Below are 25,679 nucleotides of genomic sequence, written 5' to 3'. Positions count from 1 at the left end.
CTCTGTCTTTGTCTCTGTCCTGCTCTCCTGCTCTCGCTCCGTCCCCACTGATCCTGGATCTGCTCCACCTTCCTGCCTGGTAAAGGAAGGTTCTGGTGGCTGCTGTTGCAGGATGTGCTTGCTGATGGAGAATTGTTGGGTGGAGATTCACTGAAGGAATCTGGTGCTGGACCTGCTCTCCTTGGATAGAGTCAGGAGAGAACTTTTGTCGTGATGTGGCGCGAGACAAATAACACTGACTTGACTTCGTGTTACTTCAGTGTTTACTACTTGCAGACCAGCAGGAACCACACTTGGAGAATGAACGCATTGAGTGATTTCGTTAAGTCTACAGATGTAAAATATGTATTAGGATGGATTAAGCTGACTTGGCACAAATGACTTAATTATGGTGTTCTTAGATTGATGTTCGCAGGGAGTTTTGCAGATTAAACATTTTAAAGATCAAGCTGCTCTGCTCAGGTCTGTTGCACCTCTGAACAGCATCACAGCTGGTGGTGGGGAGTTGTGATCTATTATAAACATAATCTCTGATGAATCGTTGTCGTGGTACGAAGCCACAACCAGATGGATGTGCAGGCTGGGAGTCTTCAGGATCGCATAACGCCATGATGACACACACGCGCACACACACACAAGGTGAAACCGATAGCGGCCACACTCTGTCACGGCTGGTAAATATCAGCATGATTTATCTTACAGTGCACAGACACAATGTTTTACATTTGTTTTACAGGAGCTGCAGGGCAGGCTTATGAAAAGTCCAAAACTAATCATCCTCATCCTCTCTTGCAAAGATGGCCGTGGTTAGCAGTCGCGGTCCTCCCTCTAGTCTGGAAGCACTGCGTGAAATCACGGTCTGGAAGGTAGTTCAATGTCCAACTATGTATCTGATTCTTGTCATTTCAAATTATTCTGACACAACTATTGTGCACAGTCACGGTTTTATGAATACAGGCATGTGCTGTTCCAGAGGGAAGTATTTGATGACTTCATAGCGCTGCCGGCCTGCCCATCCACAACCATCCATCGTGCTAAGCTAACTAGCGGTCAGCAGGTCTCGGTGTCTCCCACGCACACAGAGGAGACAAGAGTATCCATCCTTTTGATAAATTATCTACACGGGAATTTGACAAAGCTGCTGCTTCTTTTGAACACTGACACACCTCGACCCTGCCTTGCCCCCCCCCCCCCGCTGCCTGTGTTCTAGCTAACTCAACGTTACTGTCGACCGCCTCACAATAAAGCAATGTCGGAATAATGGAGTGGCAAGGAAATGGCCGTTCAGTCAGCCTGCTGTGCCTTCAGCGCTGAGGGAAGACGCTGGAGTGCTTTTCTCTGGTTGTAATTTGAATCCAGATCAATCTTCCTATACTCATTAGAGGCCTTTGGAACCGTTTGTAACCATTTGTTTAATCTCTGCCAATAAGCGCACACAGACAATCAGAGCTCTGAGATTGACAGACTTTTAAGAACGCCGGGCAAGTTTACGGATAATCTGCTCGTGTTGGATGTCTTTTTGGGGCCATTCTACGATTCTTACATCTGTTCTCTCCATTCAGAAACCCCACACGTACGCTTCATCACAACTGCTGGAAATAATTAAATCAAGATTTCACATCGCAGCGTGCCTGTCTCCATGTGTGAATGTGGCAAACTAAAGGAAATGTCTTTTTATGTATTTGGCATGTCTGTCTCCAATCACTTTATCCAATTTCATGCCGCTACATGAGACAATGCAGACATTATCCGATATTTTCTTCTCCTCGGTCCATGAATTCTCTCAGGGAGCCAGGGCTTCTAATGTGAGGGCTCCTGTGTGATGGAGTGAAATGGAGGGGAGACGTCTCACTGTTCTGACATATTGGAAATGCAGGATCAGCTATATTCATTTCTGCAGATGGCTCCCCAATTACATTTTAGCTGCCTGTGTCACTTGTCATCTCACTGCTGCTGTAATATTATGTGTGCAGCAGAGGGGACCCATTGCCAGACTGTTATTTCCTCCCACCACTATGCAAATCATATGCTACCCCAGCACAACTCTGCCCTCCATCAACAACCTGGTCTCAGTGGCTACACACACTCACTCACACACACACACACACTCACTCACTCACACACACACAATATTTGGAGGTTTGGTAAGTCTCAGAGAAAGAGAGATATAGTGTCCTCCTGATCGTCTACATGAATATCACGGTTCTGTGAAAGCAGGATGTGGTTTTTCGGATTATCCGCAGCTTAACCAGGACACGGTAACCTTGCCTTTACTTCATCCTGTAAGAGGCTGTCATTTGTATCTGCTACTTCAAAGCTGAAGCTCACAAAAAGATCCCGATGTGCGGCCACGTGGAAATACGGAAGCCCATTTCTGCCAATTAACAGAGCAGAATCCCACGATAAATCATAATCATGGGATGAAAGTCAAAACCATGAGGTTAAAAAGTCAAAACATATTGATTTAAAAGTAATTATGACTTCTGAATCGCTTGATTTTGATGTGGGTGGACATCTGCTGTAACACCATGAATCTGAAGTGAATGCAGCCTCGGTGGACAAATATTTGATGCTTAAATTTGAAAAGGAGTCAAAGATTTTAGGACAGTTTTCTCCTCAGTGTGGTGGTTCTGGGTCCTGGTCCTAGACACTGAAGCCCCTCATCGAGCTAGAGGGGAGCTAGGGGGTTGAGCTAGAACTCAGGATGCAGTTCTAACGCGAGGTGAAGCATCCTCCACGCCCGCCTCCTTTAAGTAGCGCTTAAGATTAACCAGGATTGTGCTGGTGCCCCATGTCATGATGAAGTGTGTGTGAGTTAAAATGGAGATAAACGTGATAATAAGTACATTGTGTTTAGCATCGAGCTGTCTGAAGCCTTGCAGCAGAGCTCACACACAACAGCGAGCAAATTACTACAAGGAAAAAAAAACAAACTACAAATCAATGAATCCAAACCGGACTTTTCAGAAGCTTGAGAACAAAATTCAAAGTCTCAGGTCATAAAACGAAATAGTCAGAAGTCAGAAAGTATGAGAAAAAAGACGAGCGTGTGACCTGTACACGCAACAGGCTGAGCCGCTGCAGACGGATCCAGCCGTACGGCTCAAACACCAGGCATGATTAATGAAATGAAAGAGAACTTATTCCTCACGCGCTTCAGTGAATTTTCATTGTGTTGAAACTGAAAGAAAAGCTCTTTGTGAGCCTGACTGTGAGCATCCCTCCTGGCTCCAGATGGCTTCATATTTATGGTAATTCACATGCTGATTAAGTGGCTGAGGAGAAACACCCAATTGCCTGGTTGCTAACTTGTAAATAGATGGTGTTGGCGTGCAGCGGATGATTATTTTTGGTTAATGTTGAGTTAATTATAGTTTCAAACAATTGCAGACGTTCAACATGATCCTCTCTCAGCGGGGACTCCTCCCACCTCTGCTGCTCTGATGCATTCACGACTTCTACGACGGGAGCACGGGCAGGACTCACCCTGGGGAGCCATGTAATTCGTTACTCCCAAATATCATGTTAATCACGGGAATTGTGCGTTTCACGTTGTCAAACTTATTGGCTACAACAACAATAAACACACTTTGAATGCTGTTCGTGCACCGGCTGCAACTGCTGGGCCGTAACTGCTGACACTGAGTCTTTAGTGGACGCGTCTGATGGTTGGAATGTTTGCTCATTTGACATTGACATCATTCACGTGAAACCACAATGTGAGTAAACACAACTAAATATGAATACAGCTTTTGAGCATGAACTGATGGAGACGAGAACCCCCACAATCCCATGCTGCTTGGCAGTGCCATCAAACCGAACTGAAAATTAGCACGTAGCCGCTACAAAGCGATGAGTTAGCCTTTTTGCTTGGATCCCCTGGTGTCACGGGGAGAAATGTTTTATGGGTTGTCCGTCCAAATTTTGTTTCATCATTATTCCAGAAACACCTCATTTCTCTAAATTCAAGCACCCACTGGGACTCGAGGATGAACCGAAAATGTCTTGTAGGTCAAAAGTCACTGTCACCTCACGTAAACACAATGTCTCTGGAACGCCCCACGGAATTTTCTGAAAATGTGGTACAGATCTCCACGGGGTCTTGATAGTCGGTAGTCAGAGGTCGCTGTGGCAAACAGAAATACTCGCGTGATGCTGCCTCTTTAGTTTTGTCCAGTGTGGAAGGAGTCAGTCGGTCTTCGAACTGAGGGAGTCTCAGTGGTTTTGATTAAAGATCTGATGTTTTGTTCACCTTTCCATCCCAAAGTCTGACATATTACTTCCCTGAATTTTTGTCCTATCGATAAACAAAACCCCAAAGACAAGTCTAGCCACACACACACACACACACACACACACCCCTTCAGTCCTAAACACCGTCATACTCGTAATCTATGAAGCTGTAGCTCCAAAATCATTAGCGATCACTGTGATCAGAGGTTATTTTATTTCTGTCTGTTTTATTTCACGGACCAGTGGCTTTGCTGCACTGCAGATATGAATTGCTGCTCTGGCGTGCCTGCTAGCTGCTGTCAGGCCAGTGTATTATATTGGATTAATTTTCCAGGGTTATTGTTCCTCGTTTTCAGCCAAAATCGCTAATTCATGAGGGGGAGTCGCTTATGTAAGGAGGGAACAAATGATACTGGATACTTATTCAACAAAGATGTTTTATCCTCTTTTGGCTCACTCTTCTTTCTTTGTTTTTCAATGCAAAAAACCAACGTTTTAAGATAAATCTTTAGCAAACACCCCCCCCTCATCTGAGTGTGCTGGCTGGAGTTCTGTCCCGTCGTGAGGAAGTTAACTTCTCCCGAGGGAATTAAAATAATTCACATTAATTTTCGCAGAAAACCTAATAAGGGAAACAAATGGGTGCATGTTTTAAAGTTTAAATTTGCACAGCAGTGCCAGACATCTTGATGTGAGGGCCCACAGCAAACTGGGGGGTTGTGAAGTCAAAGAGTGAGAACACGTTTACACGCTGCCGCAACGGCGGATGAACTCAGTTTGCAGCAAAACAATAATTTCAGTTGTGTGGATGGAGGTAATATCAGAAAATGAACACAGCACTCCCATTTAGACTTTTTAATACTCTAATATTGATATCCCATCCATTTTCTACCTCTTGTCCTGTGAGGAGTCATGGGGGGTGGAGCCTATCCCAGCAGCCTTCCCCCTGGTCACCAGTCCATGGCAGGGCCAACACATAGAGACTGACAACCATTGGCTCTCCCAGCCACGCCTACGGTCAATTTAGAGTCTGGATTAACCTGGTCCCTCTTGATGTCTTTGGACTGTGGAGGAAGATGGAGTACCAGAGAGAACCCAGCAGGAACAGGGAGAACATGGAGACTCACCCAGAAAGACCCCGTGCTGCAGCCGGGGCTCCACCCACAACCTTCTTGCTGGGGGGCCACAGTGAGGACCACTGCTCCACTGTGCCACCATCACTCCTGCAAGACCCAGTAACACACACGGACCCCCCCCCCCTCCCCCCCCGCCTCTGAGCTGCAGGGTCTTGTTTTAAAAACTGATGTTTATTCATGACAGCATCAGTTTAGTTTTGCTTGTCTAGAAAAAAAACAAAAACTTTAGTGCCTAAAATAGTGAATTACATGTCTCTGATAAAATAGCCACTGGTTTCTAAGCCAAGGTTTCACATTTCGAACTCTGAGTTTCTCCTCTGTCCGTCTCAGCGGTGCGCAAACATTCGGGGGGCCAAACTGTGGTGAGCTGCAGGACAGAAGTAAAAACACATTATCTTCCTATGACGCGTCTTCCCTGTGAACCACTGTCTCTGGTGTCACTCTGTTGTCATCAAACTGTGAATACAAACATTTTTCCTAAGGGATCCTCCATATTTGAAAATGTATTTCTCTTCACCAAAAAAACCCCCACAGTTACAGTATGTTGTGGAAACATGTCATACTTGTTATTCTGTTGCTGATTTATTACAACTGGCGGGCCAAATCAGGCCCCCAGGCCCCACTTTGAGTAGCCCTGCTCTACCTGGATAGTGTAAAAGCTGCAGTCCCTCACACTGAACCCCGAGAAGATGGACGCGGTACTTTTTACTAACCAACGATGAGGCGTTAGCCAGCATAGCGCTCAGCAGTTAGCCGTTAGCACTGCCTCCATGTCCTGCTGTTGGAGCCTCCTATGTTTCCGCTCCCATCCAACGCCGCATGGTTCCAGAGCCTCGGCCCAGTGGTCGCGATAATCCAGCCATCTGTGACGGTACCGGATCGATGTCTGTGTCGGATCCCTGCCACCCGGTAGCGACCGTGGTGAATAAGTTAATGGGAGTTTTGTTATCAACCATTTAGGCTCCATTTCAAGATTCCACTGTGAGCGTCATGGGATATTAAGAGATAATAAGGCTTTGCTGCAGATATTGATTATTTAAGGGTTTTAGGAAGCCGAAATCCTGCCAAGATAAGAGTCACACGTCCCCCAGACCTTGAGACGGTCCTTCACTGGGAGAGGTGCACCACAATGTTTCCTGTGAAAAGTCTGGAAATGTCAGAGGGTCCCTGGCCTCTCTTAAAAAAAAGGCAACTGGGGAAACCGAGGCAGTGGACGACGATGGTTAATATCTGCAGAGGACATCGGAGCCGTTTTCACGGCGCTAACATCCTCTACTCTGACTAATCCGGGCAAGACATGTCGTCAACCATGGCTTCCTGTTTGGCTTCCTGTTGTGGATTTGGAGCTGCCACAGGTTGTGTGTGTGCCCCCCCGTCCCCGTCCCATCAGCCCCTGCAAGCTGTGACAGGTGATCCAGAGCCCCATCAGTGGAGTTCACCGACCAGCAGCCAGAGGTGACTTATTAAAGCTAATGGCTGGATGTGCGTGTTGTAATTGATGAGCTGGGGCTGACAGCTGCCTGTCCGTACTGCTAAATCTGGACGCCTTCAGCACGGAGACATGACGGGAGCCACGGAGAGTGAGAGAGAGAGCATGTCATTTTAATATTTTAATTTTCCACCATCTTCGAGAAGAAAGGGTAAGATGAGGAGAGGGAGAGCAATCTAATTATTATTCAGGGAGTACAAGATGTTGGGCCCAGTCTAGCTTTTATTTTATTTAATGTCTTTCTGAGGCACCGTAGGAATAGGCTACGCTGTAATAAAGACAGAAATATAGCAGCAGTGGGCACAGGCTCCCAAAATAAATACATTTGAATAAAAATCTTTTCAGTTTCATTCAATTCATTGGGCAAACTTTTCCCATCATCTTCAGAATGCTGAAAAGGGAGAAGACTTGACACTGTAAATACAAGCAGAAGTAAGACGTTCAAGTTAGAGGTGACTTTGGCTTTAAAGACCAGTTTGGGAAACAAACGCTGAGAGTCTGATGAGATCAATATCAATCTCACTGTGCGTTGGTTTGTCTGAAGTGCAAAACCATTCTCGCAAACACCTCTAAAGCTCACTAATCAACCTGTAAATGTTTGTACTTTTATCTTTAAACGATGGAGAAATATAAAAAATGACAAGTTGTGGGTTGTTGTTTTTTTCTGTGGGAGTATTTCTGCGAGCAGAATCCTAAAATCAGGTTGGGCATGACTGGAAAATCACTTTGATCCACAGTTTCTAACAAGAGATTGCAAAGAAAGGAATCAGGTTTTCAGTAGATTTAGATTTCCATGTCTTCCATTGGCCTAACAGTGCCAGTGCTAAAGGTTGCTGTTGGTGGATCCACACACAGAGGCCATGGTGTGGACCTTGAGGATATTTGTTAGAGGAATGAAAGACTAACTAGGAACAAACAGAGAGAGAGAGCAGGCGGCTGAACAACAGACAATGAAAACGCAGGAGAAGCAGCAGATCCGGCAATAAGACGACGGCAAAGCAAAGGAAAATACAAACTCAACTAATAAGAAGAACCAGACGGGAGAACACGAGGGCAGGAAACGGAGCTGACGGGGGAGGAACCGCTGGGAGCAGAGCTGGGGAGCACCAGGAGCAAGTGGCTCCGAGGCACAGGGAGGGAAAAGAGAGAAAGACAGGAAGTGAGACAAACAAGAACCACGAGGGAGGACATAGTAGGTGGAAACAGGGAGCAGCCCAGAGCCGAAAACCAAAAGCAATGATAGACGTGTTCCATGAAGGAATTCTCAAGTGCCTTTGGCGCATTTTGCTTTTTATGGAATCAAAAACTAATTCAAACTCAAGACTACCTCAGATTTGCAAAAAAGAAGGTTTATTTGTTGTTTTTTTACTCAGGCTCGAGGTGTTTCGTTTTTTTTTTTGTTTGTTTGTTTGTTTTTTTTGCCTTTTTTTGGAAAAGAGTAAATGCGCAAAACACGAGATGGAAACACTTAAGATTCAACCGCCTTTAATGACCGGGTTCTTAATGCCACTGTCGTCCTCTCAGGTATCCCAAAGTCTCGCCCCTGCAGAAGCAGCAACATGTCCAACGCGTGCTGGACCTCTGAAGCAGCCTGCCTCATACGGCGGCCTTCTTTCTTCGCTTCAAGCTTCACATTCTACAGCTTATGGTTTAAGTATTTGCAGTGAATCATCGTCTGGGCTTTGGAGGTCACGAGTTTATGGCATCTGCAATTTTTGGGGTCAGACTTCTGCCACCTTCTCCTCTCTGTTGTAATTAAGTGATTGCCTTTAACAGCAAGGGTCTTGGTTGTGCTGCTCCTCCGCAGCTCTGTGACTCCTAGAGACAAAAAAAACCCACACGTCCATCCCTACCTCGTCCCTGATCCACACGCGAGGGGACGCCATTATCACAGTGACACATTTTTAGAGGTAAACGGTGAATGGTGAGGCAAATCTTCTCAGTTCATCCTGGAGTCCCAGTGGACGTTGCAGCCAAATTGAAATCGATTCCCTCAAGGTGTCCCCGAGATATCAGATGAACGAGAACAGAACAGAGGAGCAACCCAAAAACAAAATGGCCTGGCCTGCTGCTGCAGAGGCGTGGAAATACATGATGTATATTGTATGTGTAAAGCATCAGAGATGATTCTTTCACAACTTTTTGAGGGGATTCATTCATCTTTTGAGCAGCGTTAGGGGGCTCATGGTAGCCACTCTTTAATGGACCCAGACCAGCTATTCCTGCTGGCCCGCACTCATTTTACTAACTCCGTATTTAACGTGAGATCGATCGTTTCATCTCACTCTCTGAAGGAAAGCAAATAGGTGCAGTCACAAAAGTGCTGGACTGCTCCTTTAAGGCACCGTAGGGGCTGCTGTTATGACTTTTACACACTGGCCAAGCAGGAGGCTTTTTATGTAGTGATAGATTACACTGCAACACTCTGGGTAGACCGTGACTGTCTCGGTCCTCGCGGGCTCTGCTTGCTGTCGTGTGGACACTCCACTCTACTTTTAGCCTCATAATTAGTTGGACATGAAACAAAAGAGAAACTGATCCTCTAAAGCTGGCAATAATTGTTGGCTACGGAGTCCAGCCGCTCTTCTTTAAAGGTGGAGGAGCAGAACGAAAGGCTGCCTGGTCAGTCGGGCTCCAGGAATAGAATTCACTTTCTCAATGATTACAGCTGTTTAGTTTGTGATTCCCAATTACCTCCCCGCTTCTTCTGTTTCCCTTCAATTCGTTTTTATCTCTCTTGCTTTGCATTGTAGTTTTTAATATCTGTCACCCTCCCTTTGTCCTCCTCTCACCGAGCATAAATATCCCATCAGCAGTTGCGACCACAATCCTTTGTGTCCCCGCCGCCGCCGCCGCCGCTCTGCCTTGCTGATGTGCTATCTTGTAAAATATAATCTGGGAAATTACATGAAGGTGGCGTGGTAAATAGATTCTATAAATTTCCCAACATGTCCCATAAATGGTGGAATTTGTTTGTTGTGACATGAAATATGTTGAGTGGGTGTTAAAGCTGCACAGGGAGCTAGCTTGGTAGCGGAGTGGCGTGCATGAAGCCATAATAAAGAGTGAGGCATGGTGTGTGTGTGTGTGTGTGTGTGTGTGTGTGTGTGTGTGCGCGCTCGACCCCCCCCCCCCCCTTCCTCACCTCCTTTCACATACTCATCACCAACCCTGTCGCTAACGCAGTAACCCTCTGCATTATTTATCCCCACAGCAGTACAAGCACTTTAACTGCTGCCGTTCCTGCCGAGAGGGCGGCGGAGAAAAGTGCCCACCTTGCAACTCAAAGGCCGGTTTCATAAACTCTGCCCCTCTTCTCTGGCTAAGCAGTGAGGATAAGAGGACTTCTCCAATCTAAACCGGAAGCTTCTGCCGTGGATTCATCATGCTTCTGAATTTATTTATTTTTTTCCCATAATGGATATTGATTTGTCAAACAATAATACCAGATCACAACAGACAGCTGGCGTGAAAGCTTTATCACCTCTGGAAGGTGGAGGTGCTTCATGAGGGCTGATAAAACTCTTTGGCTGGCTATTACGTTTAACATTTCAATTTACTCTACAGCGCTTTTCACTTTATTTCTCTGCTGCCAGCAAAGGAAATGGGATGAGTAAGAAGTCTCTTATTACCTGCTTATTCTATAATGGAAAAATACAAGAGAGACGACACCGGAATGTCACCCAGCATCAACTTAGCACTGAAGTTCAGTGGATAGGGAATGTTGTCAGCTCATAACGGCGAATGAGTATCACAAGTGACAGAAAGTAATAGCAGAGTCAGCTCGCGCTTCCCGAAAAGAATGAGCTCTTCAGAAGCCAATCTCAAACAGCCCGTAATATTACAAATGCAACGTACTCAATGTTTGGTCTCTGTTTATTGATTTTTAGCAGAAAATGGCCTGCCTGCACTTCTGAATCAACTTAGATCAAGGAAAAGATGCACTTTTTCTCTCTGAGCAGAAGCCACCGTGACAGGCGCGGCTAAACTCTTTCTAGTGCTCGATTCTGCTCCGCTGCGTCAGTCAAATTTCTATTCATGGTTTGCACTTCAGGGTATTCCGATGGCTCGAATGCTACACGGACAAAGAGATAAACAAGGCCTGATGGGAATGTGAGCATAAAATTAAGAAAAGATAGCAGTCCCTTTCAGAAGCAATAATCTGCCCGTTTTTTTCTCCTTTTTTTTTTTTTTTTTGGCGCCACGTCAGCAAGCCATTTGCAAAGCGCTGATAACAAAATAGGATTGTTTGAAGGAAGCTGCACACATCCAACATATGAGGAGCTCAGCACTTACTCCTGGCAAGGTCAGATGCTGGGTTGGAGATACGGTGTTTAAAACAGTCTTTCTTCATTCACTCTTCTTTGCATTGGCCGGGAGCGTGTTTGGGAATGGGGTTTGTGGGCGGTTGATCCGAACAGCTGACCTTTTCATCACGACAGGAATGTACGATTATGGCCGTGTCATCTTTGACGTCCGCGCGGCGGGAGGCACTACACAGCCACCAGGCAAGGTCACGTCATGTTTGCAGCTCTGTGCTGCCAGACACTGACACTTGCAGCTGTGAATACTAATGAGAGGCGTTTTGTTGGTCGAAAGGCATTTTAATTGCCGGTTGAGCCGCGCGTGTGCTCTCGCTTGCAAACCGGCTCTCAGACCTCCAGTTCGGAAAGAAAGAAATTAACGTGGCGCTGGCAGCAACTGAAGGGGACCATTCTGAATGTTCATAACTTGACTCAAGTGGAAATATTTCAAACGTAGCACCATTAATGAGAACCAGCACGAACAAGAGTCTCACAGTTAATGAAAATAAAAACTTGGATGGATTTATGTTTTTACGCTACTTGAGAGCAGATCCAGCCTCTATCATCCTTTCAGTTTATATTCGGTTGATTCTGTCCAAATTAGTCTGGGCTCATACTTCCACGACTCTTACGAATGTGAGTCAGGAGCTGCTGTGGAGCTTTGTTGTGTCCGTTAGCGTCTTGCTAACATGATGAGCTGCTTGTTGTACCTTGAAACAAGGTTCAGGAGAGCAGTGACAGTGAAATCTATGGAAAATCTCTTCTGGCTTTGTCACTAACTTAAGTTCGCGTTAACAAATTTAAAGAAATGGCTAAATTAAAAAAAAAAAAAAGACAACTGATTTATTTACAAATGTTTCAGAGTCAAAGACATGAGGCGAGCTGTAAAAGTACAAAAAGACAGGAATACCCATGACAAAATCAGCATTCCTGTCACCCTAGAGGCTAACACTACTTCAGAGACATGACAACAGGAACACATCAGAGAGATCAGAGTACAGCTCTCTTTGATCACTCCCAAGTTTTATGCCTCGAGCGAAGAAGCACCTGAATCAGCTGTCTTTCGCTGAGTGATGCACAGAAAGCATCCTTAGTTGTTTTGAGGTTTGTTTTTTTTGTTTTTTTAAGTTTTATGCTCCTTTGAGGAAGATTTAGCTTTTTATCAGAAAGAGTTAATGTGCTTTAACTGGCCAAAAAGAGTGCTTTGCCTTTCACGTACTCACAGCTACAGTCGCTGTCTTAATGGGACCTTTTCATGGTCCCACAGCAACAAACTAATATCACATTGCTGTGATTTTGTCATAAATCCTCTATGAGGTATTTATGAGCTCCGCCTCCGAACGGCAGTAAAACGTAAACTTGATATGCAGGCTAGCAGCAAGCTAGTTAGCATGCATCATTAGCATAAGCGCCCGCCGTGTCCATCAGATCGTATAAAGCGCAACCACAACGGGCCTGACTTCACCGTACTGTTTCAGGCAGATGTTTGCAGGCAGGTATTGTGATGGGAAGGGACAACAATTAGCATATCTCGCCAGCTCATGTTTAAATCACTGCCACGAGGAGGTGGAGCTGATAAATACTCATGACTACTGCAGTTATTTGAAGCGTTTCTCATTTCAGACAAAGCCAGATGTTAGTGTACGTTTTTTTTTTTAACTATCATGAACATAGACACCGTCAACTTTGCTGGACTCAAGCCAGATGTTGGTGTTTTCTTAAAATTTTGTTTATCTGTCTGGAGCAAAAGCGGTGGAGGAACGATTGAGCAGGTCCATACACAGCTTCCCTTGTGCATTACCGGCAACTTTATCTGTCATTGACCAAAAAAAAACAAAAAAAAAAACTGGGACAAACTTCCTACGGTAATGCACACGGTGATAGTGAACAGTATGTATTTTCCCTTCAGCTGAGCAATTTACTTTTTAAATGAGAATTGATAGTTTTGTCGCCATTGGATATTTTTCAGGCAGTGCAGTGTTTCCTGTGCTATTCTACTTGACTGGACAGGTTTGAGAACTCATTACCTCGTCCCATCTGACAGCTCCACCTGAGGCGAGATCTGGAGGAGGAGAGGTGGAGGGGGACACGGCGGTGGTGGGGGGGAGGTCAGCGGCGGCGGATTTGCAGTCACAACTGTCAAGGTTTTGTTAGTGTCTTTGTCATCCAATGGCCCAAGAGGAGACTTTCTGTCTGGCTGAGGTCTAATGTGATGTTGACCCCGGTCCTTGACCGATCTGTCAAACATCATCAGTCTTGACAAAAGGAGTGAAAGAGGGGCTAGCAGTGTCCCCCTGAAAGCAATTCTCCCCTCCATAAGATAGTCAGAGGTGAGAAAGATGTCAAGACAAGACACTTGGGAACCAATTGCTCAGGAGAAAAAAAAGAAACTTCAGCTGTCACTGCAGGAATATTCGCTAATATCCGTGGCAGCATCAAACACACCTGAATGGATTATAACTACAAATGAGGGCGGGGCAGTTCAGATGAATCGACTGGTATCCCACCAGTCTCTGCTGGGTTTGGAAAGCTGGAGAAAACACCAACAATTTAATTTAATGATGGTCATTCAGCTGAAACTGGACTTGAAAAATGCACGTAAACGTGCGTGTCTTTCGGAAGTTGGACCAACGTACCTGGATAATGCAGTTGGTGATCGTTTTACTCCGAACCGCCGTCGGTATTCTGTGCGCGTTCCGTAGGTCCACCATCGCGCAGTGAAGGAAGTAAGGCCACGGTGGCTGCATTGGTGAAAAACGACACATTTCTGGACAGAAATTTTTCTTTAAAGGGCTCTAAATTTAAATCTGCCGTTTGACAGGGAAGCTCCATGCTGGCTTGTAAAGCTTGATCTAGTTTGCCAGGCGAGAGAGGTGGATGTCGGACCACTAGCCTGTGGGACCTGTGGTGTGCTTCTATTCTCTGTGAATAATCCACATAAAACCCCAAAAAACAGCCACATCATGTGTCTGCAAACAAGGACTGACGGTGCCATTAATATTTATGTGCTGTCCTCTTCACCATGCCCCGATAACTCCCGGTGTGTCATTTGTTTTGTGTGAATACACATCTGTCAGGAGCACCCGTGGTTTTGTGGAGGTGAATAAACCCGTAATGCGCTGCTTCATATTCTTCCGATCCGTTCCACTGCCTTGGCAGTGTGGTGATGTTAGTTGGTCCATCCATCATATCAGTAAACCATCCATGAGAAGGCCGCTGTTGGTAAAAGAGGAGGTGCTGCTTTTTTTCTTTTTTCTTTTTTATAACCTAAAAAAAATCCGTCCTGAAACACTCCAAAGCCAGCTGTTCCTCCAAAACACAACCCGTCGGGTTTGGTTTCAGTCCGTCAAAACTGAAGACATTCGATTTCTATCTTCCATCTCTTCACAGGTTGTCAGTGTGTGAGTGGGTACACGTTCCTCTAAAACAGTGATTTCTGGTGATTTGATTGATTAGAATTAAGAAGCAACAGTTTCAGCGTACGATGGCAGCAGCGGTGCATTGAAGGCCTGTTTCAGAGAGCCTGGATCTGTGGTTCTGTGTCTTTCTTGTTCAGCTGTCATTTTGTTCAGGCAAAGAAAAATAAGAACAAGTGCTTATGCTTTCATGGTTCTCGCTGATTAGAAATGTGTCCCTTTTGTGTACTGCCTCTTTAGCTGGCAACAAGTTTGTTAAACTTTCAGAAAAGTTGTATTCAAGAACACAAAGTGGATAGTCGTTAATTGAACATGAATGCTGCCTGGGGGACAATCTGGGACGACGGACGCTAAATGAGCTAAAATCCCTGGATTATTATCCTTTATTATCTCTAACTTTAGGGGGGTGTCCGTGTGTGTTACTGGGTCTTGCAGGAGTGATGGCGGCACAGTGGTCCTCACTGTGGCCCCACAGCAAGAGTCTGCATGTTCTCCCTGTTCCTGCTGGGTTCTCTCTGGTACTCCAGCTTCCTCCACAGTCCAAAGACATCAAGAGGGGACCAGGTTAATCCAGACTCTAAATTGACCGTAGGTGTGGCTGGGAGAGTGAATGGTTGTCTGTCTATATGTGTTGGCCCTGCCATGGACTGGTGACCTGTCCAGGGTGAACCCCGCCTCTCACCTGAAGGCTGCTGGGATAGGCTCCACCCCCCACCACCCTTAACAGGAATAAGCGGAAGAAAATGGATGGATGGATGGATGGATGGATGGATGATTGTACGTCACATTTACTGGATGTAGTACTCTTCCAAGTACCCAAAGCTGCTTTACCTATCAAGGGAACAAACCAAAAAAATATGCCAAATTTCATAGAGCAGAATAATAAGAAGACCTTATCACCCCAGGTGCAGCACTTGGTTATCCAGGTCCGTGGAGGTGGCGGGCAGTATTTTCAGGTCCAGGGTTGACAGGGAGCCGGTGAAGGTCGCAAAAGACTGCAAGATGTACCTTTCGGTTGCCTCGCTAACTAGGCTACAGGTACTCACATGATTCCTGGCATGCTCATGTTGGAGAACGCAACAGTCCGCTGGGAGCTTTCTGAAGCAGCGCTGCTGTTTGCAGTCTGCAGCATTTGTGCCCAGTCGCATCACACAACATACCGTATTCCATTGATTATGACCTGTAACTCATAGCAAACCAACATATTGACAACACTTTGTTTTGCCACGAGGGGTCTGGAGAGCATCGCTGCTACTTGATAGCTCAGATGTTTCCATCAGTCACTTTCTGTTTGTCAGTCAGTCACTGCAGCGCAGGAGTGAATAGCTATGTAATAGTGTTTATTATTCATAAGGAGGGACCCCTAAACTACACACTCATGCATGTACATGTTTGCTTGCGTTACAGCACACACACACACACACACACACACACACACACACACACACACACACACACACACAAATATACACACTCATACTTTTCAAATAAGCTGCAATTTTAACTAAATCTATTATTCATAAATGCCTTAAAGCTTTTTTGTGGCTGGTGGTGTTGGAGGTGGTTCAGAGAGACACTGGAGGAGGAAGACTTTGTTCTTCACGTACAGTACCTCTGATGGAAGTGTGCAGTTGTACTGTTAGCACAGCAGCGCTGCGTGGCAGGAATGAAGGGTTTCTGTAGTATTCTCTTAGGCCTTGTTAAAGTCTCGACTAGTAATGGCAGGGTGTTCGCCGCGTGTGTGAGGGGAGATCCTCTCCTTTGTTTGACTTGTTGCTTGTTTGTTTTCGTGCTTTTTACTCTTGCTTCGTCTGTTAAGAGCGGTAGACATTTCAAAAGCGCAAAGGGCAGTGGGTACTCCGAAGAAATAGGAACAATAATAATCAGGTAACTAGTGGAAATATTAAAATAATCCTCATCATCACGCCAGTAAAAGAAAAAAGACGAGTTGTCAGGTGAAAAAGTGTCTTGAGGCAGTTGGATGCTAACTGGAAGACACTCCCAAAGCTGAGGTGCCATTACTGCAAAACCTCGACCACCCTTTGACCTTGAGTTGAGGAACAGCCAGGAGGCCTAATTCAGCAGGTCTACGGGGCCTTTTAGGGCTGCAATAAGATAGGAGTTCTCTAATGTACTCTGGCGTCCAGCCAGTAAAGACTTGTAAAGCATGAGTCATCAGTTCTAAAAGAAATTGTTAACAATACAAGGCAATACAAAGAGGCTAAAGCTGAGGGTGATGTGAGGCACGTCTTTGTCAGGAGTCTGGCTGCAGAGTTCTGCACAGTCTGCAGTTGGGCTTGGGTTCTGGCACTGAGGCAGGTAAACTATATTAGTGGTGGTGGGAGGAAATGAAAGAGTGAATGTTTTTCTCCGCATTGCCAAAAGACAACATTGACCCAAACTTGGAAAGGTTGCTGAGTTGATGGAAACAGTTTTTATGTGTTTTTCAAAGATCTGGTCACTGCTAGGATCACGCGCACCCCCCTAAATTCTTACTGGTTCCCTGGACATTTGAGGACAGAGCGGTTGCTAGATGTGATAATGGAGGCACCCACAGTCGATGATAGAGTTAAGCTGCAAAAACTTTTTTTGACTTCCTTTCTGTCACATCAGCTGAGCCGCTCTGTGCCACTGAGCCACTCGAGTTAGGCCAGCTTGTTTTATTCATGGAGAGTTATCATTGTTTGTTGTCTGCATGACCGTAAAGAGAGATGTTATGGTAATGAAAAATACCTCAACCACAGCAGAAAGAACAGAACCGGTCCTAGAACACGTCCATGAGGTCCGGCGTTGTAAGTGATGAGAGTGTTTGACTGATACAGGAATTCATTACTACTCTTAGGTGATACCCAGTAACTGTGGGGTTGTCTTTGCAGTGTCGGTGACCCTCTCTTAATCTCTGTCTCCTTCCAGGTGTTTACCAGGTATGGGAAGTGCTATATGTTCAACGCTGCAGAGGATGGCAAGACGCTCCGCACCACCATGAAGGGAGGGACAGGAAACGGCCTGGAGATCATGCTGGACATCCAGCAGGATGAGTACCTGCCAGTGTGGGGGGACACAGGTAGGCCTGACTACATGCTCAGCTGTCTCAGTTGCATAAGACATATTTTCAATGTCAGGGTATGTTGATGTTGGATCTGCATCCGTTAGCAGCCTCATCTCACTCTGAAAGGGAGGGGCATTTTGAAATGTATGCTTCAGGAATGTTAACCACACGTCTGTCCTTCGACACATCAATCTTTGATTCAAAGAAGCAAATATCGACTTTCATCCTCATTCCTTGTGAGTCTTGCTGCCTTCAAGTGCAGCTCGGGAGGATGTGTTTTCATCTTTGAGCTTAATTCATGAGCTCTCTGTCGTCAATTGACCGATAACAAACCAAGCACCGGTCTGTGTCACTCTGAAACCATTTAGAGGTTTTTGTATTTCAGCAGTTTACTAGGAACCAGAACTCAGAAAAGCAAATCATTTAATTTGAAATCAAAATAGAAGACTAAAAACCAGGGATAACATGTTCACATAAACACTCTCAAAGACATCCACGGAGATTTGATGGCCAGCGTTAGCCAGGATGCTCACTTAGCATTCAACCACGATCAAGCTAACGTCGCCAGTTGCTGTTACACGATACAATATGACTTTAATCTCAATGAACCCCATATTTCTGTGGCACATTCTTATAGACCTCAAGTGTGTTTGGTCCAGGCAGGCAGGTGTTTTCTTGCCAGACTTCACCAACACTAAAATCTTCCTGCTTAAGCACTGGAACATCGATTGATTGATTTATTGATTAGCATTCAATTCCCAATGAAATACAGAAACATACGTACATTAGTGTCGGATGGGATTGTTATGAATTAGACAGAAATATGTATTCCAGTGAGTAAAATTTCCCAGAACATCACTTAACTTCTTCCCATTTTATCATTAAACTATACAGTCAGCAACATTAGCAGTTAGCAAAAGGTAGATAACGCATTATCAAATCTGTTGTTGTATCTTCCAATATGGCCAGATTTACCTTCAGATTTTTGCCATGGATGTATACTTTACATTTTTCATCAACTGGGAAGTGGTGAAATTATAATAATTTGAAAATTTTCTATGTTAACACGAGTTTCAACCTGAGACGCACTTTGACATTATCCAGCATTCAGCTTCCACCCTGAGGTGAACGTCACAGGACCATGGCCACTGTGTGAGTCTGGTCTGAGAATGACATGTGGAGCCGTTTGGATGGACAACCCAGAAACGTAACGCCTTCAGCCGTCGGCCGCCCCACGCACAGACGTAGAGACATCAGCACGAGTCACAACTCAAAGCTTACCGAGCTCTTCTCTTCTTGAAGTCATTCCCGAGATGATTTTAGTGGCCCGTCAGGATCATGGAAAAGTACAGTATTCCTACAGTGATTAACTGAGCTCCTGCGCTTGATATTTTTGTATTGCAGTCGATTCACTGAGTGGATTCTCAAGAGCTGCCACTTCACGGTCTGTCCGTCCTACCTTGAGCAGACACTTACCTCCAGGCGGGCATGTTTACACTCCAGTGAACCTTCCTTTGTCATTCCTACGGAGTCTGTCTGATGGTAGATGAGATCTAAGCTCTGGTTTATTATGTCAAGGAGCACAAAAGAACCCTATGTTCCTACAGTCGCCATGTACAGTTCTGCCTCTTTCTTCCCTCTGTGTTTCTCTACGTATTTTCTTCCTATTTTGAGGAGGTACATTTGAGGATATAAAAAATCTAATCATGCAGTTAACACGTTTTCCTATGGCACGCCTTAGGGCAGCCGATATTATTCCATTCTTGTGATTCAGTTTATCCATAATTAACACAGCAATGATTCGGTGTCCTCCTGGTGGAATCACTTCAGGGACGATTTGACACCCAGAAACTCCTATTGAAAGTTGAACTTAATAAGACGAAAAAGCTGTTAGGTTTTAACGTGGTGTGGCGTTTCTTTTTTTAGCTCTGCATGCTGTTAAATGATTTAAAAGAAAGGTGATGTAATTTGATCCGCCTATCATCTTGAGTGTGAGACATGTATGGCAGGCCAAGTCTTGGATTGATCGAGCCGTGTTGCATAACCAAGCCGCGTTTATTTCACCTGAATTAAAATCTAGGGCAGGGAGAACACTAGGTCCTGTTGTCGACAAGTTTAAAAAAATGATAGCATTTTCTGTTGTGCTTCCTCACATTTTTCATGATGCATGAGTCTCCCCTCTGATGAATAATGCTTGAGGGATATGAGCTTTCGAAAAATGTGAAATAGCAATCAGCCTATATGGAACAGAGCTGTTTGGAGGCGTTCATAAGTGGATGAGGAGGGTTTCCCTTTGCTCGGTGACCGTGCCGTCACCAGCCTGAATCCCAGGAGAGGGCAGCGGGTCCAATTCCATAATCTACTCTGTATCCCCAGTTAAGAAATGGGTTGGTTTGGTTTATTTCTATTTATTTGTTGCTATCATTTAATGTCATCTTTTTGTCTATAATTTCTATGGGAAATCATTATCAAAAACCCAACCGTAATAATGATTAAATGAGCTGTGCTTCAAGAAGTTTATCTATTTATTTATTGTTATGTATTGTTTTTGCCACTTTTATATTTATTATTAGATATGGAGATTAAAGACAGTGAGACAGGAGAGACCTGCAGTACGGCTACCGGGGAAAAGAGTTCATTTTAGGAATAAGCAGTCAAACATTTACCCAGCAGGAGAGTGAATTTTGCTCCTAAGCTTGGCTCAAACTGTATCCCGGGGTGAAAGCAACTCAAACCATCCCAGCGTGTGTTGGATCCCATAGTGACCTAGCAGCTGGATTAGGGTTAGCTTATCTTTTTTTTTTTTTTTAATTAAAAGTTTGTTTGTGTGTGTGTGTGTGTGTGTGTACTGCTCTACAAAGACTCTACAGACATACTGTATACAGTAGAGTTAGCAGCCTTCCAAGTCCAACACGGGAGCCCCTCTAATAATCATCATAATAAGTAGCACAGCTTCACATTGTCCTCCATTCTGACGTGCAGATTTCAGATCTCGTTAGTGGTTCCGACTGAAATATTTTCACGCAGAATGACTGTCTGAGTGGTTCCTCAGCGAGGCTCATTGAAGGGCTGGCTCACGTCTGAATCAAGAGGAAGGGCAGACAGGGGAGTTCCCAGTATAGTTAGCCCTGCTATCAGCAGCACGACTTGAAGATGACTCATCTTCAAAAAGCCCACATCCTATCAGTCCTCCTCTTGTTCGTCTATGCAGGTCCCGCGTCGCCTCTCCTGGTCCTCCTCGGTTTTATTTCCAGCGCCCGGCAGCATGTGGAACTTTGTCTCCCAGCAGGCTCCAGTTTAGTGCCCTTGTTTATGCCTGTGTGGTTTAATTAGCCCCGATGAGCTGAGCCAGGCTCAGCAGGGAGCGCAGTGTCCACATGACTGATCCAGGTCCCAGAGCTGTGTTGACGTGGTGAGCACGTACCGCACAAGAACGCCCGTCACCAGTTATCCTTTTACCATCCACACCGTCTCCCCTGCCAGGACTTGAAATGTCCATCATCCAGTGGCCAGCGTTTAGTCTCCGGGGTGCTATTAGCACAGTGCTCTGTCCATGGAGCTGTAGGGCAGTTCTGTTACTTCACCTCACTTTATCATGATGGACAAAACAAACAAAAAAAAATCTATCATGTGAAAGATGAACAAGATGGATGCGTGGAGTTAGAAAATAGAAGGCCTGTTGCCTAGATACCCAGTTTTCTCCTCACAGTGCAGTTGTCCATTCTGCTCAGCCATGGTAATAATAAATGTTCTGAATGTGTCTGTCTGTGATTCGTGTCCATACTGTGGCTGACTGGAATATGTTGTCTTGAATAAATCTTAAATATTTACAGGGAGGGCACTGCTAGATGCGCATCATTGTGCAACCCCAGGTCGTGTTTCTGTTCCTGCAGGTTTTATTAGCGTGGCTGACTGCTGAGGCGTAGCGGCTCTGAAAAGTGTCGTCTTTGACCAGTTCAGAGGGAGCAGCAGCTTCCTGCGCTTCCAATCTCAGACGCCCATACGGGGAGCGGTCAGAGCTCCACTTGGGGAAAATATAAACAGCAGAGTGAAAGTAAAAATGTCTGCTTGGCTACCAAAGATGGTACAGAAGGGTAGGCGCGGTGACTGCTTTTGTGAGGCTGAACGTGACGCACCGGGGGAAAACAAACCCAAACAGGAAGGTGTGTCCTAAGAATGGGAACAAGATTTATCAGCTTCTTTTAGCGGGTTTACCTGGCTCTGGAAAACAGACATGTAGGCCCCTCATCCTGGCCGAGCTGCGACTCCTCACTGCCATTCTGTTTTTGTGATTCCATAAATGCAGAGTTTTTGTACGGCTTCTTGTTTTGCGCCCTCTTTTCTTTGGGAACCTTCCAAAAATGTCGGCGCGTTTCAAACTTGGGAGATTTGATGAGTTAAACCCCTGCTTGGCCTGTTTTGAAATCTCGTTGAGAGTTTTCAGCGCCGGACGGGCATCTCCGATATGAGATTTGTCAAACGGTCTTGATCAAAGTCATCTCGTTCAACTCAGCGTCCGCCATGTTTTCCAACAGCAGCCAAATGTCGAAAAGCCTTTCAGACACGTCACAGCTTATGAAAGCTCCACTTCTTCTAATCATGCTCGTCACAGAGTTTTTAGTTGGTATTCATCGTCACTCCAGCTCTGAAACTAAAACTGACTTGTCAGAGATCCCAGGAAACCTTTCACATTGTGTTCACTCGCTACAGTACTTCTATTTTTACTACAGTTTTACCACTGATGGAGAAATACTCCTCGAGAAAAGCCAAGAATGACTGATGATGAAAAGTCCGTTGTATCTTCTTTGTGAAATTGAGGGTGGCTTATTGTGCTGATTTCTTTCCTGTTTTTCTTCACTTTGCTTCATATTTCTGTTTTATGTGAGTTTTTTTATCCTCCCATTGATTGCTTCCTTAGTTTGTGCCGCTTTTAGTTTCTTTATAGTTTCTCCTTACATCCCCTGAATGTTCAAACAACGCCGCTGTGCTTTTATACGAGTTGACCCTTCGTCACTTTGTAGATAAAAACTGATGGAACTCATAATAACCACACCGAGCTGAGTTTTCCCCTTCTGTTTTGTGTTTGCCGTCAATGTGCCAACAATCGTCAAAGACCTTTCCTTCAATTTTAATTTTTATGTGGCAAACAGATGAGAAAAGCCATTTCGGCGCAGTGCTAAAACCTTGTTGTGCTTTGTGTCTGCGGTTATTACATTAGAAAAAGGTGATAAGGACTCTTGGAAGCAGAGAAACAGGTTAAATGCAAGCTTTAATCATTTTTGGTGTTCCCGTGCGTTTGTGTCACAATGTTTGATCGTTCATTCCTCGCAAAGAAAGCAGCTCAGGCCCTGGTCCAGCCACCCCATCCTGGACTACTCTAACGCCAGGCTACCCTCAGACCTCTACGGTCCATCCGGGCTTTTACCAAACCCAACTTGTTGCACGTTACTCCCTTCCTCCGTCCAACTTTCTGGCTTTCCATCTTTGTGGGAATAAAATTCGAAACAGCTCGCCAACAGGTTGGTACATCAGACCGCCTCCACCCAATCTGCAACCAGCAGTCAAAGAACAAACCTCGTCTCACCGTCTTCATTCCTCCACCCTTGCCAGTTGCCTTGCCCCCCCCCCCCCCCAAACACTACGATGGCTCAAAAGTCACTCATCCACGTCCCGACTCTTCTCATCCGTGGCGCCGTCATGATCGAACGAGCTCTCTGCCTCTGTCAGACTGTTCGGACTTCTCAAACTATCTCCTTCTTCTCCTTGTGTCCCCCCTCTACTCTACTTCTTCTTCTTTTTAAATACCCCAACATTTTCAACTCCTTCCTCTCGAGCGTCCTAAGTGGCAAAGAATATGGTCCACCTGCTCCGTTCAGGTTCACCTCTGATTAAAAACGCTTTGCGTGTGTTATTATACAACGGTTTGGATGAAAGCTAATTGTCATAATGCCATGAACGGCCTATGAGAAACGTTTGCGACCTCATGATACTGTCAATGTCAGAGTTTCTCCGCTAAATGTTCTTACTGCCGTCTTGATTCTGATGATTCATGCGACTGGAAGGGTTTGTGTCTGTTAATGGAATATTAATGATGCCATGCTAGGTTCCAGCTCTTTTTAGAGATTTACTCTGTAGCGGGGTTGATGTGGACCAGTTAATGGAAGCGTGGAACCTTCTGTCAGCCCCTGACAAGGTCGGTGTTTTTGTCGTGAGATTTGTGCGTTCTCGAACCAGAGAAGCATGACATGTATAAGCTTGTTTTATGGTTTACTTTGTTGGATTCCGCTGCTTTGATGCGATTGTTCTGGCGGACGGCGGCAGCGACTGGATCAGTGTCGATGGCCGAGACAGAAGGAGAGAATGAGCCTTTGTGTCTTCTTCTTCTACTGGAAGATATTAATCCTCGAATTGAGACTGTGGCCTTTGGTGTATTTTACAGTGTTCGCTGGATAATATATCCATATATATATACATATGGGTATCTTTATAGTATTTCCGTAATTGTCTCAGTGTTCATTTGCGGTGGGACTTTAATTGGCAAACGAGCAAATACCTCGGTGGAGAAGCCTGGCGTTTGATGGGAGGATATTTGTCCCTACTGCTCTTCTACTCTGATGGCTCCGTCCACTGTATATAAATATAATTAATATGCCTTCCATCAAAGTACTGTTGCTGCAGTGCTGTTGCTTCTGGCATGCCCCCTCTGCGGTGCTTCTGGAGGAATCACAAGTGTCGTCTAGGTTGGAGCGATCGGTTCCGACTGCGGCGGCGCGGCCGTCACGTGACACAGTCGTGCCTTGTGGAATTTAGGGGTGACGTGACGCAGCCCCCCTCCCTGTTTGGTGACAAAGTATTGGCTGAGTTTCATATTTGCCCATGTGTTTTTAAGCACAATTTGCATTACGCGCACATTTTGGACGTGTGAGTTAAGTGCTCACACTGTCGAGCCCTGCAAGGGAGATTTTTTTTTAATTTTTTTAAGTGTGTTGGTGCCTCTGAAGACTTTTTGGAATATCTTGATTATTTTACCCTGAATTACTGTTCCTGCAGTTTCCCAGATTAATGTTGCAGTGTTATTAACGGCCCTGGAGAACGCCCACTCTCGCCCAAACAACCTTTCAAAGCTCGGATCTTTAAGTTGAGGAATGTTAGGGTGCGGTCGGCAGGGTTGTCTAGGGATTGGCTTGTCACGGTGAAAGTATCACTCGTACTGAGTACATTAAGTTGTTGGTTATTTCTCGTGTTGTTCGTTTATTGGCATGAGGGAAGCCTGTGCTGGATAGTGAATGATGCATTGGCATGAATTACATCAAATCTTTTCTCGCGTGGAATCTTGTCGAGTTGCCAGCAGTTTTCAGTTCCGAACTCCTACTCCTGTTTTATTGTCTCGGCGGACCACCACGTTCCGCTCGCTGTCCCTGACAGGTCTATTACTTGTTCGAGAGCCTTATTAATTATGGATGATAACTTTGAAGTCTGTGAAATTACACGGTGATGTAAAGAATCCGTGAGAACGGCCGGGTTTGAAATATTGTCTGTGGTCAGATTGGTAATGTTGATGTATGAGTTTAATATAACGGGTCAGTAATAGTAGAGGTATTGGAGGGAAGGTGAATCATCAGGATCCAGGATTGTCTTGAGTTTTATGGGGCGAAGACAACTTGAGTTCCGGTGGTTTTAATCTATGGTCGTTAGAGTTTGATGAGTGGGTTTCTTTTCTCAGGTATATATCTAGATTTAATTGTTTTAAGTAATTAAGTATTTGATTCCTTTTGGCTTTCGAGCCAAACCCACTTACAATCCAAGCAAGTGGAGCTGTAATTGAGGGTTATTGATGGGATGTAGCCTGGCGAGTACGTGCTCTGTGTGATTGCGTGAGAATAATAAATCTTACCGTGATCCATGTTGGCTGTAAAAGGTTTACATGTATGATGAAGACGGGCAGGAACAGCAAAAGGCTTTAACGCACAAACAATAAGCAAACATAGTAGCAGAGAAGAAGAGATGGATGGGTGTGTGGGTGCCTAAAATGAGAGTCCTCCACGAGCTGAG

General features: G+C 45.1%; 1 protein-coding gene across 7 annotated transcripts in view; it reads left to right on the top strand.

Moving 5' to 3' along the window:
• Positions 1–25,679, top strand: part of asic2 (acid-sensing (proton-gated) ion channel 2) — a 317,689-nt gene that overhangs the window by 271,832 nt on the left and 20,178 nt on the right. For all 7 annotated transcript variants that reach the window (XM_086184151.1, XM_086184149.1, XM_086184152.1 and 4 more), the window contains exon 3: positions 17,492–17,642. In XM_086184151.1, coding sequence (XP_086040277.1) covers positions 17,492–17,642 — 151 coding nt within the window. The remainder of the gene's footprint in view (positions 1–17,491; positions 17,643–25,679) is intronic.

This window comes from Aulostomus chinensis, chromosome 18, assembly GCF_037954235.1.
Source record: "Aulostomus chinensis isolate RoL2024-O1b breed Wild chromosome 18, RoL_Achi_v1.0, whole genome shotgun sequence".
Lineage (NCBI taxonomy): Eukaryota > Metazoa > Chordata > Actinopteri > Syngnathiformes > Aulostomidae > Aulostomus > Aulostomus chinensis.
This window is presented reverse-complemented; position numbering and strand designations above follow the sequence as displayed.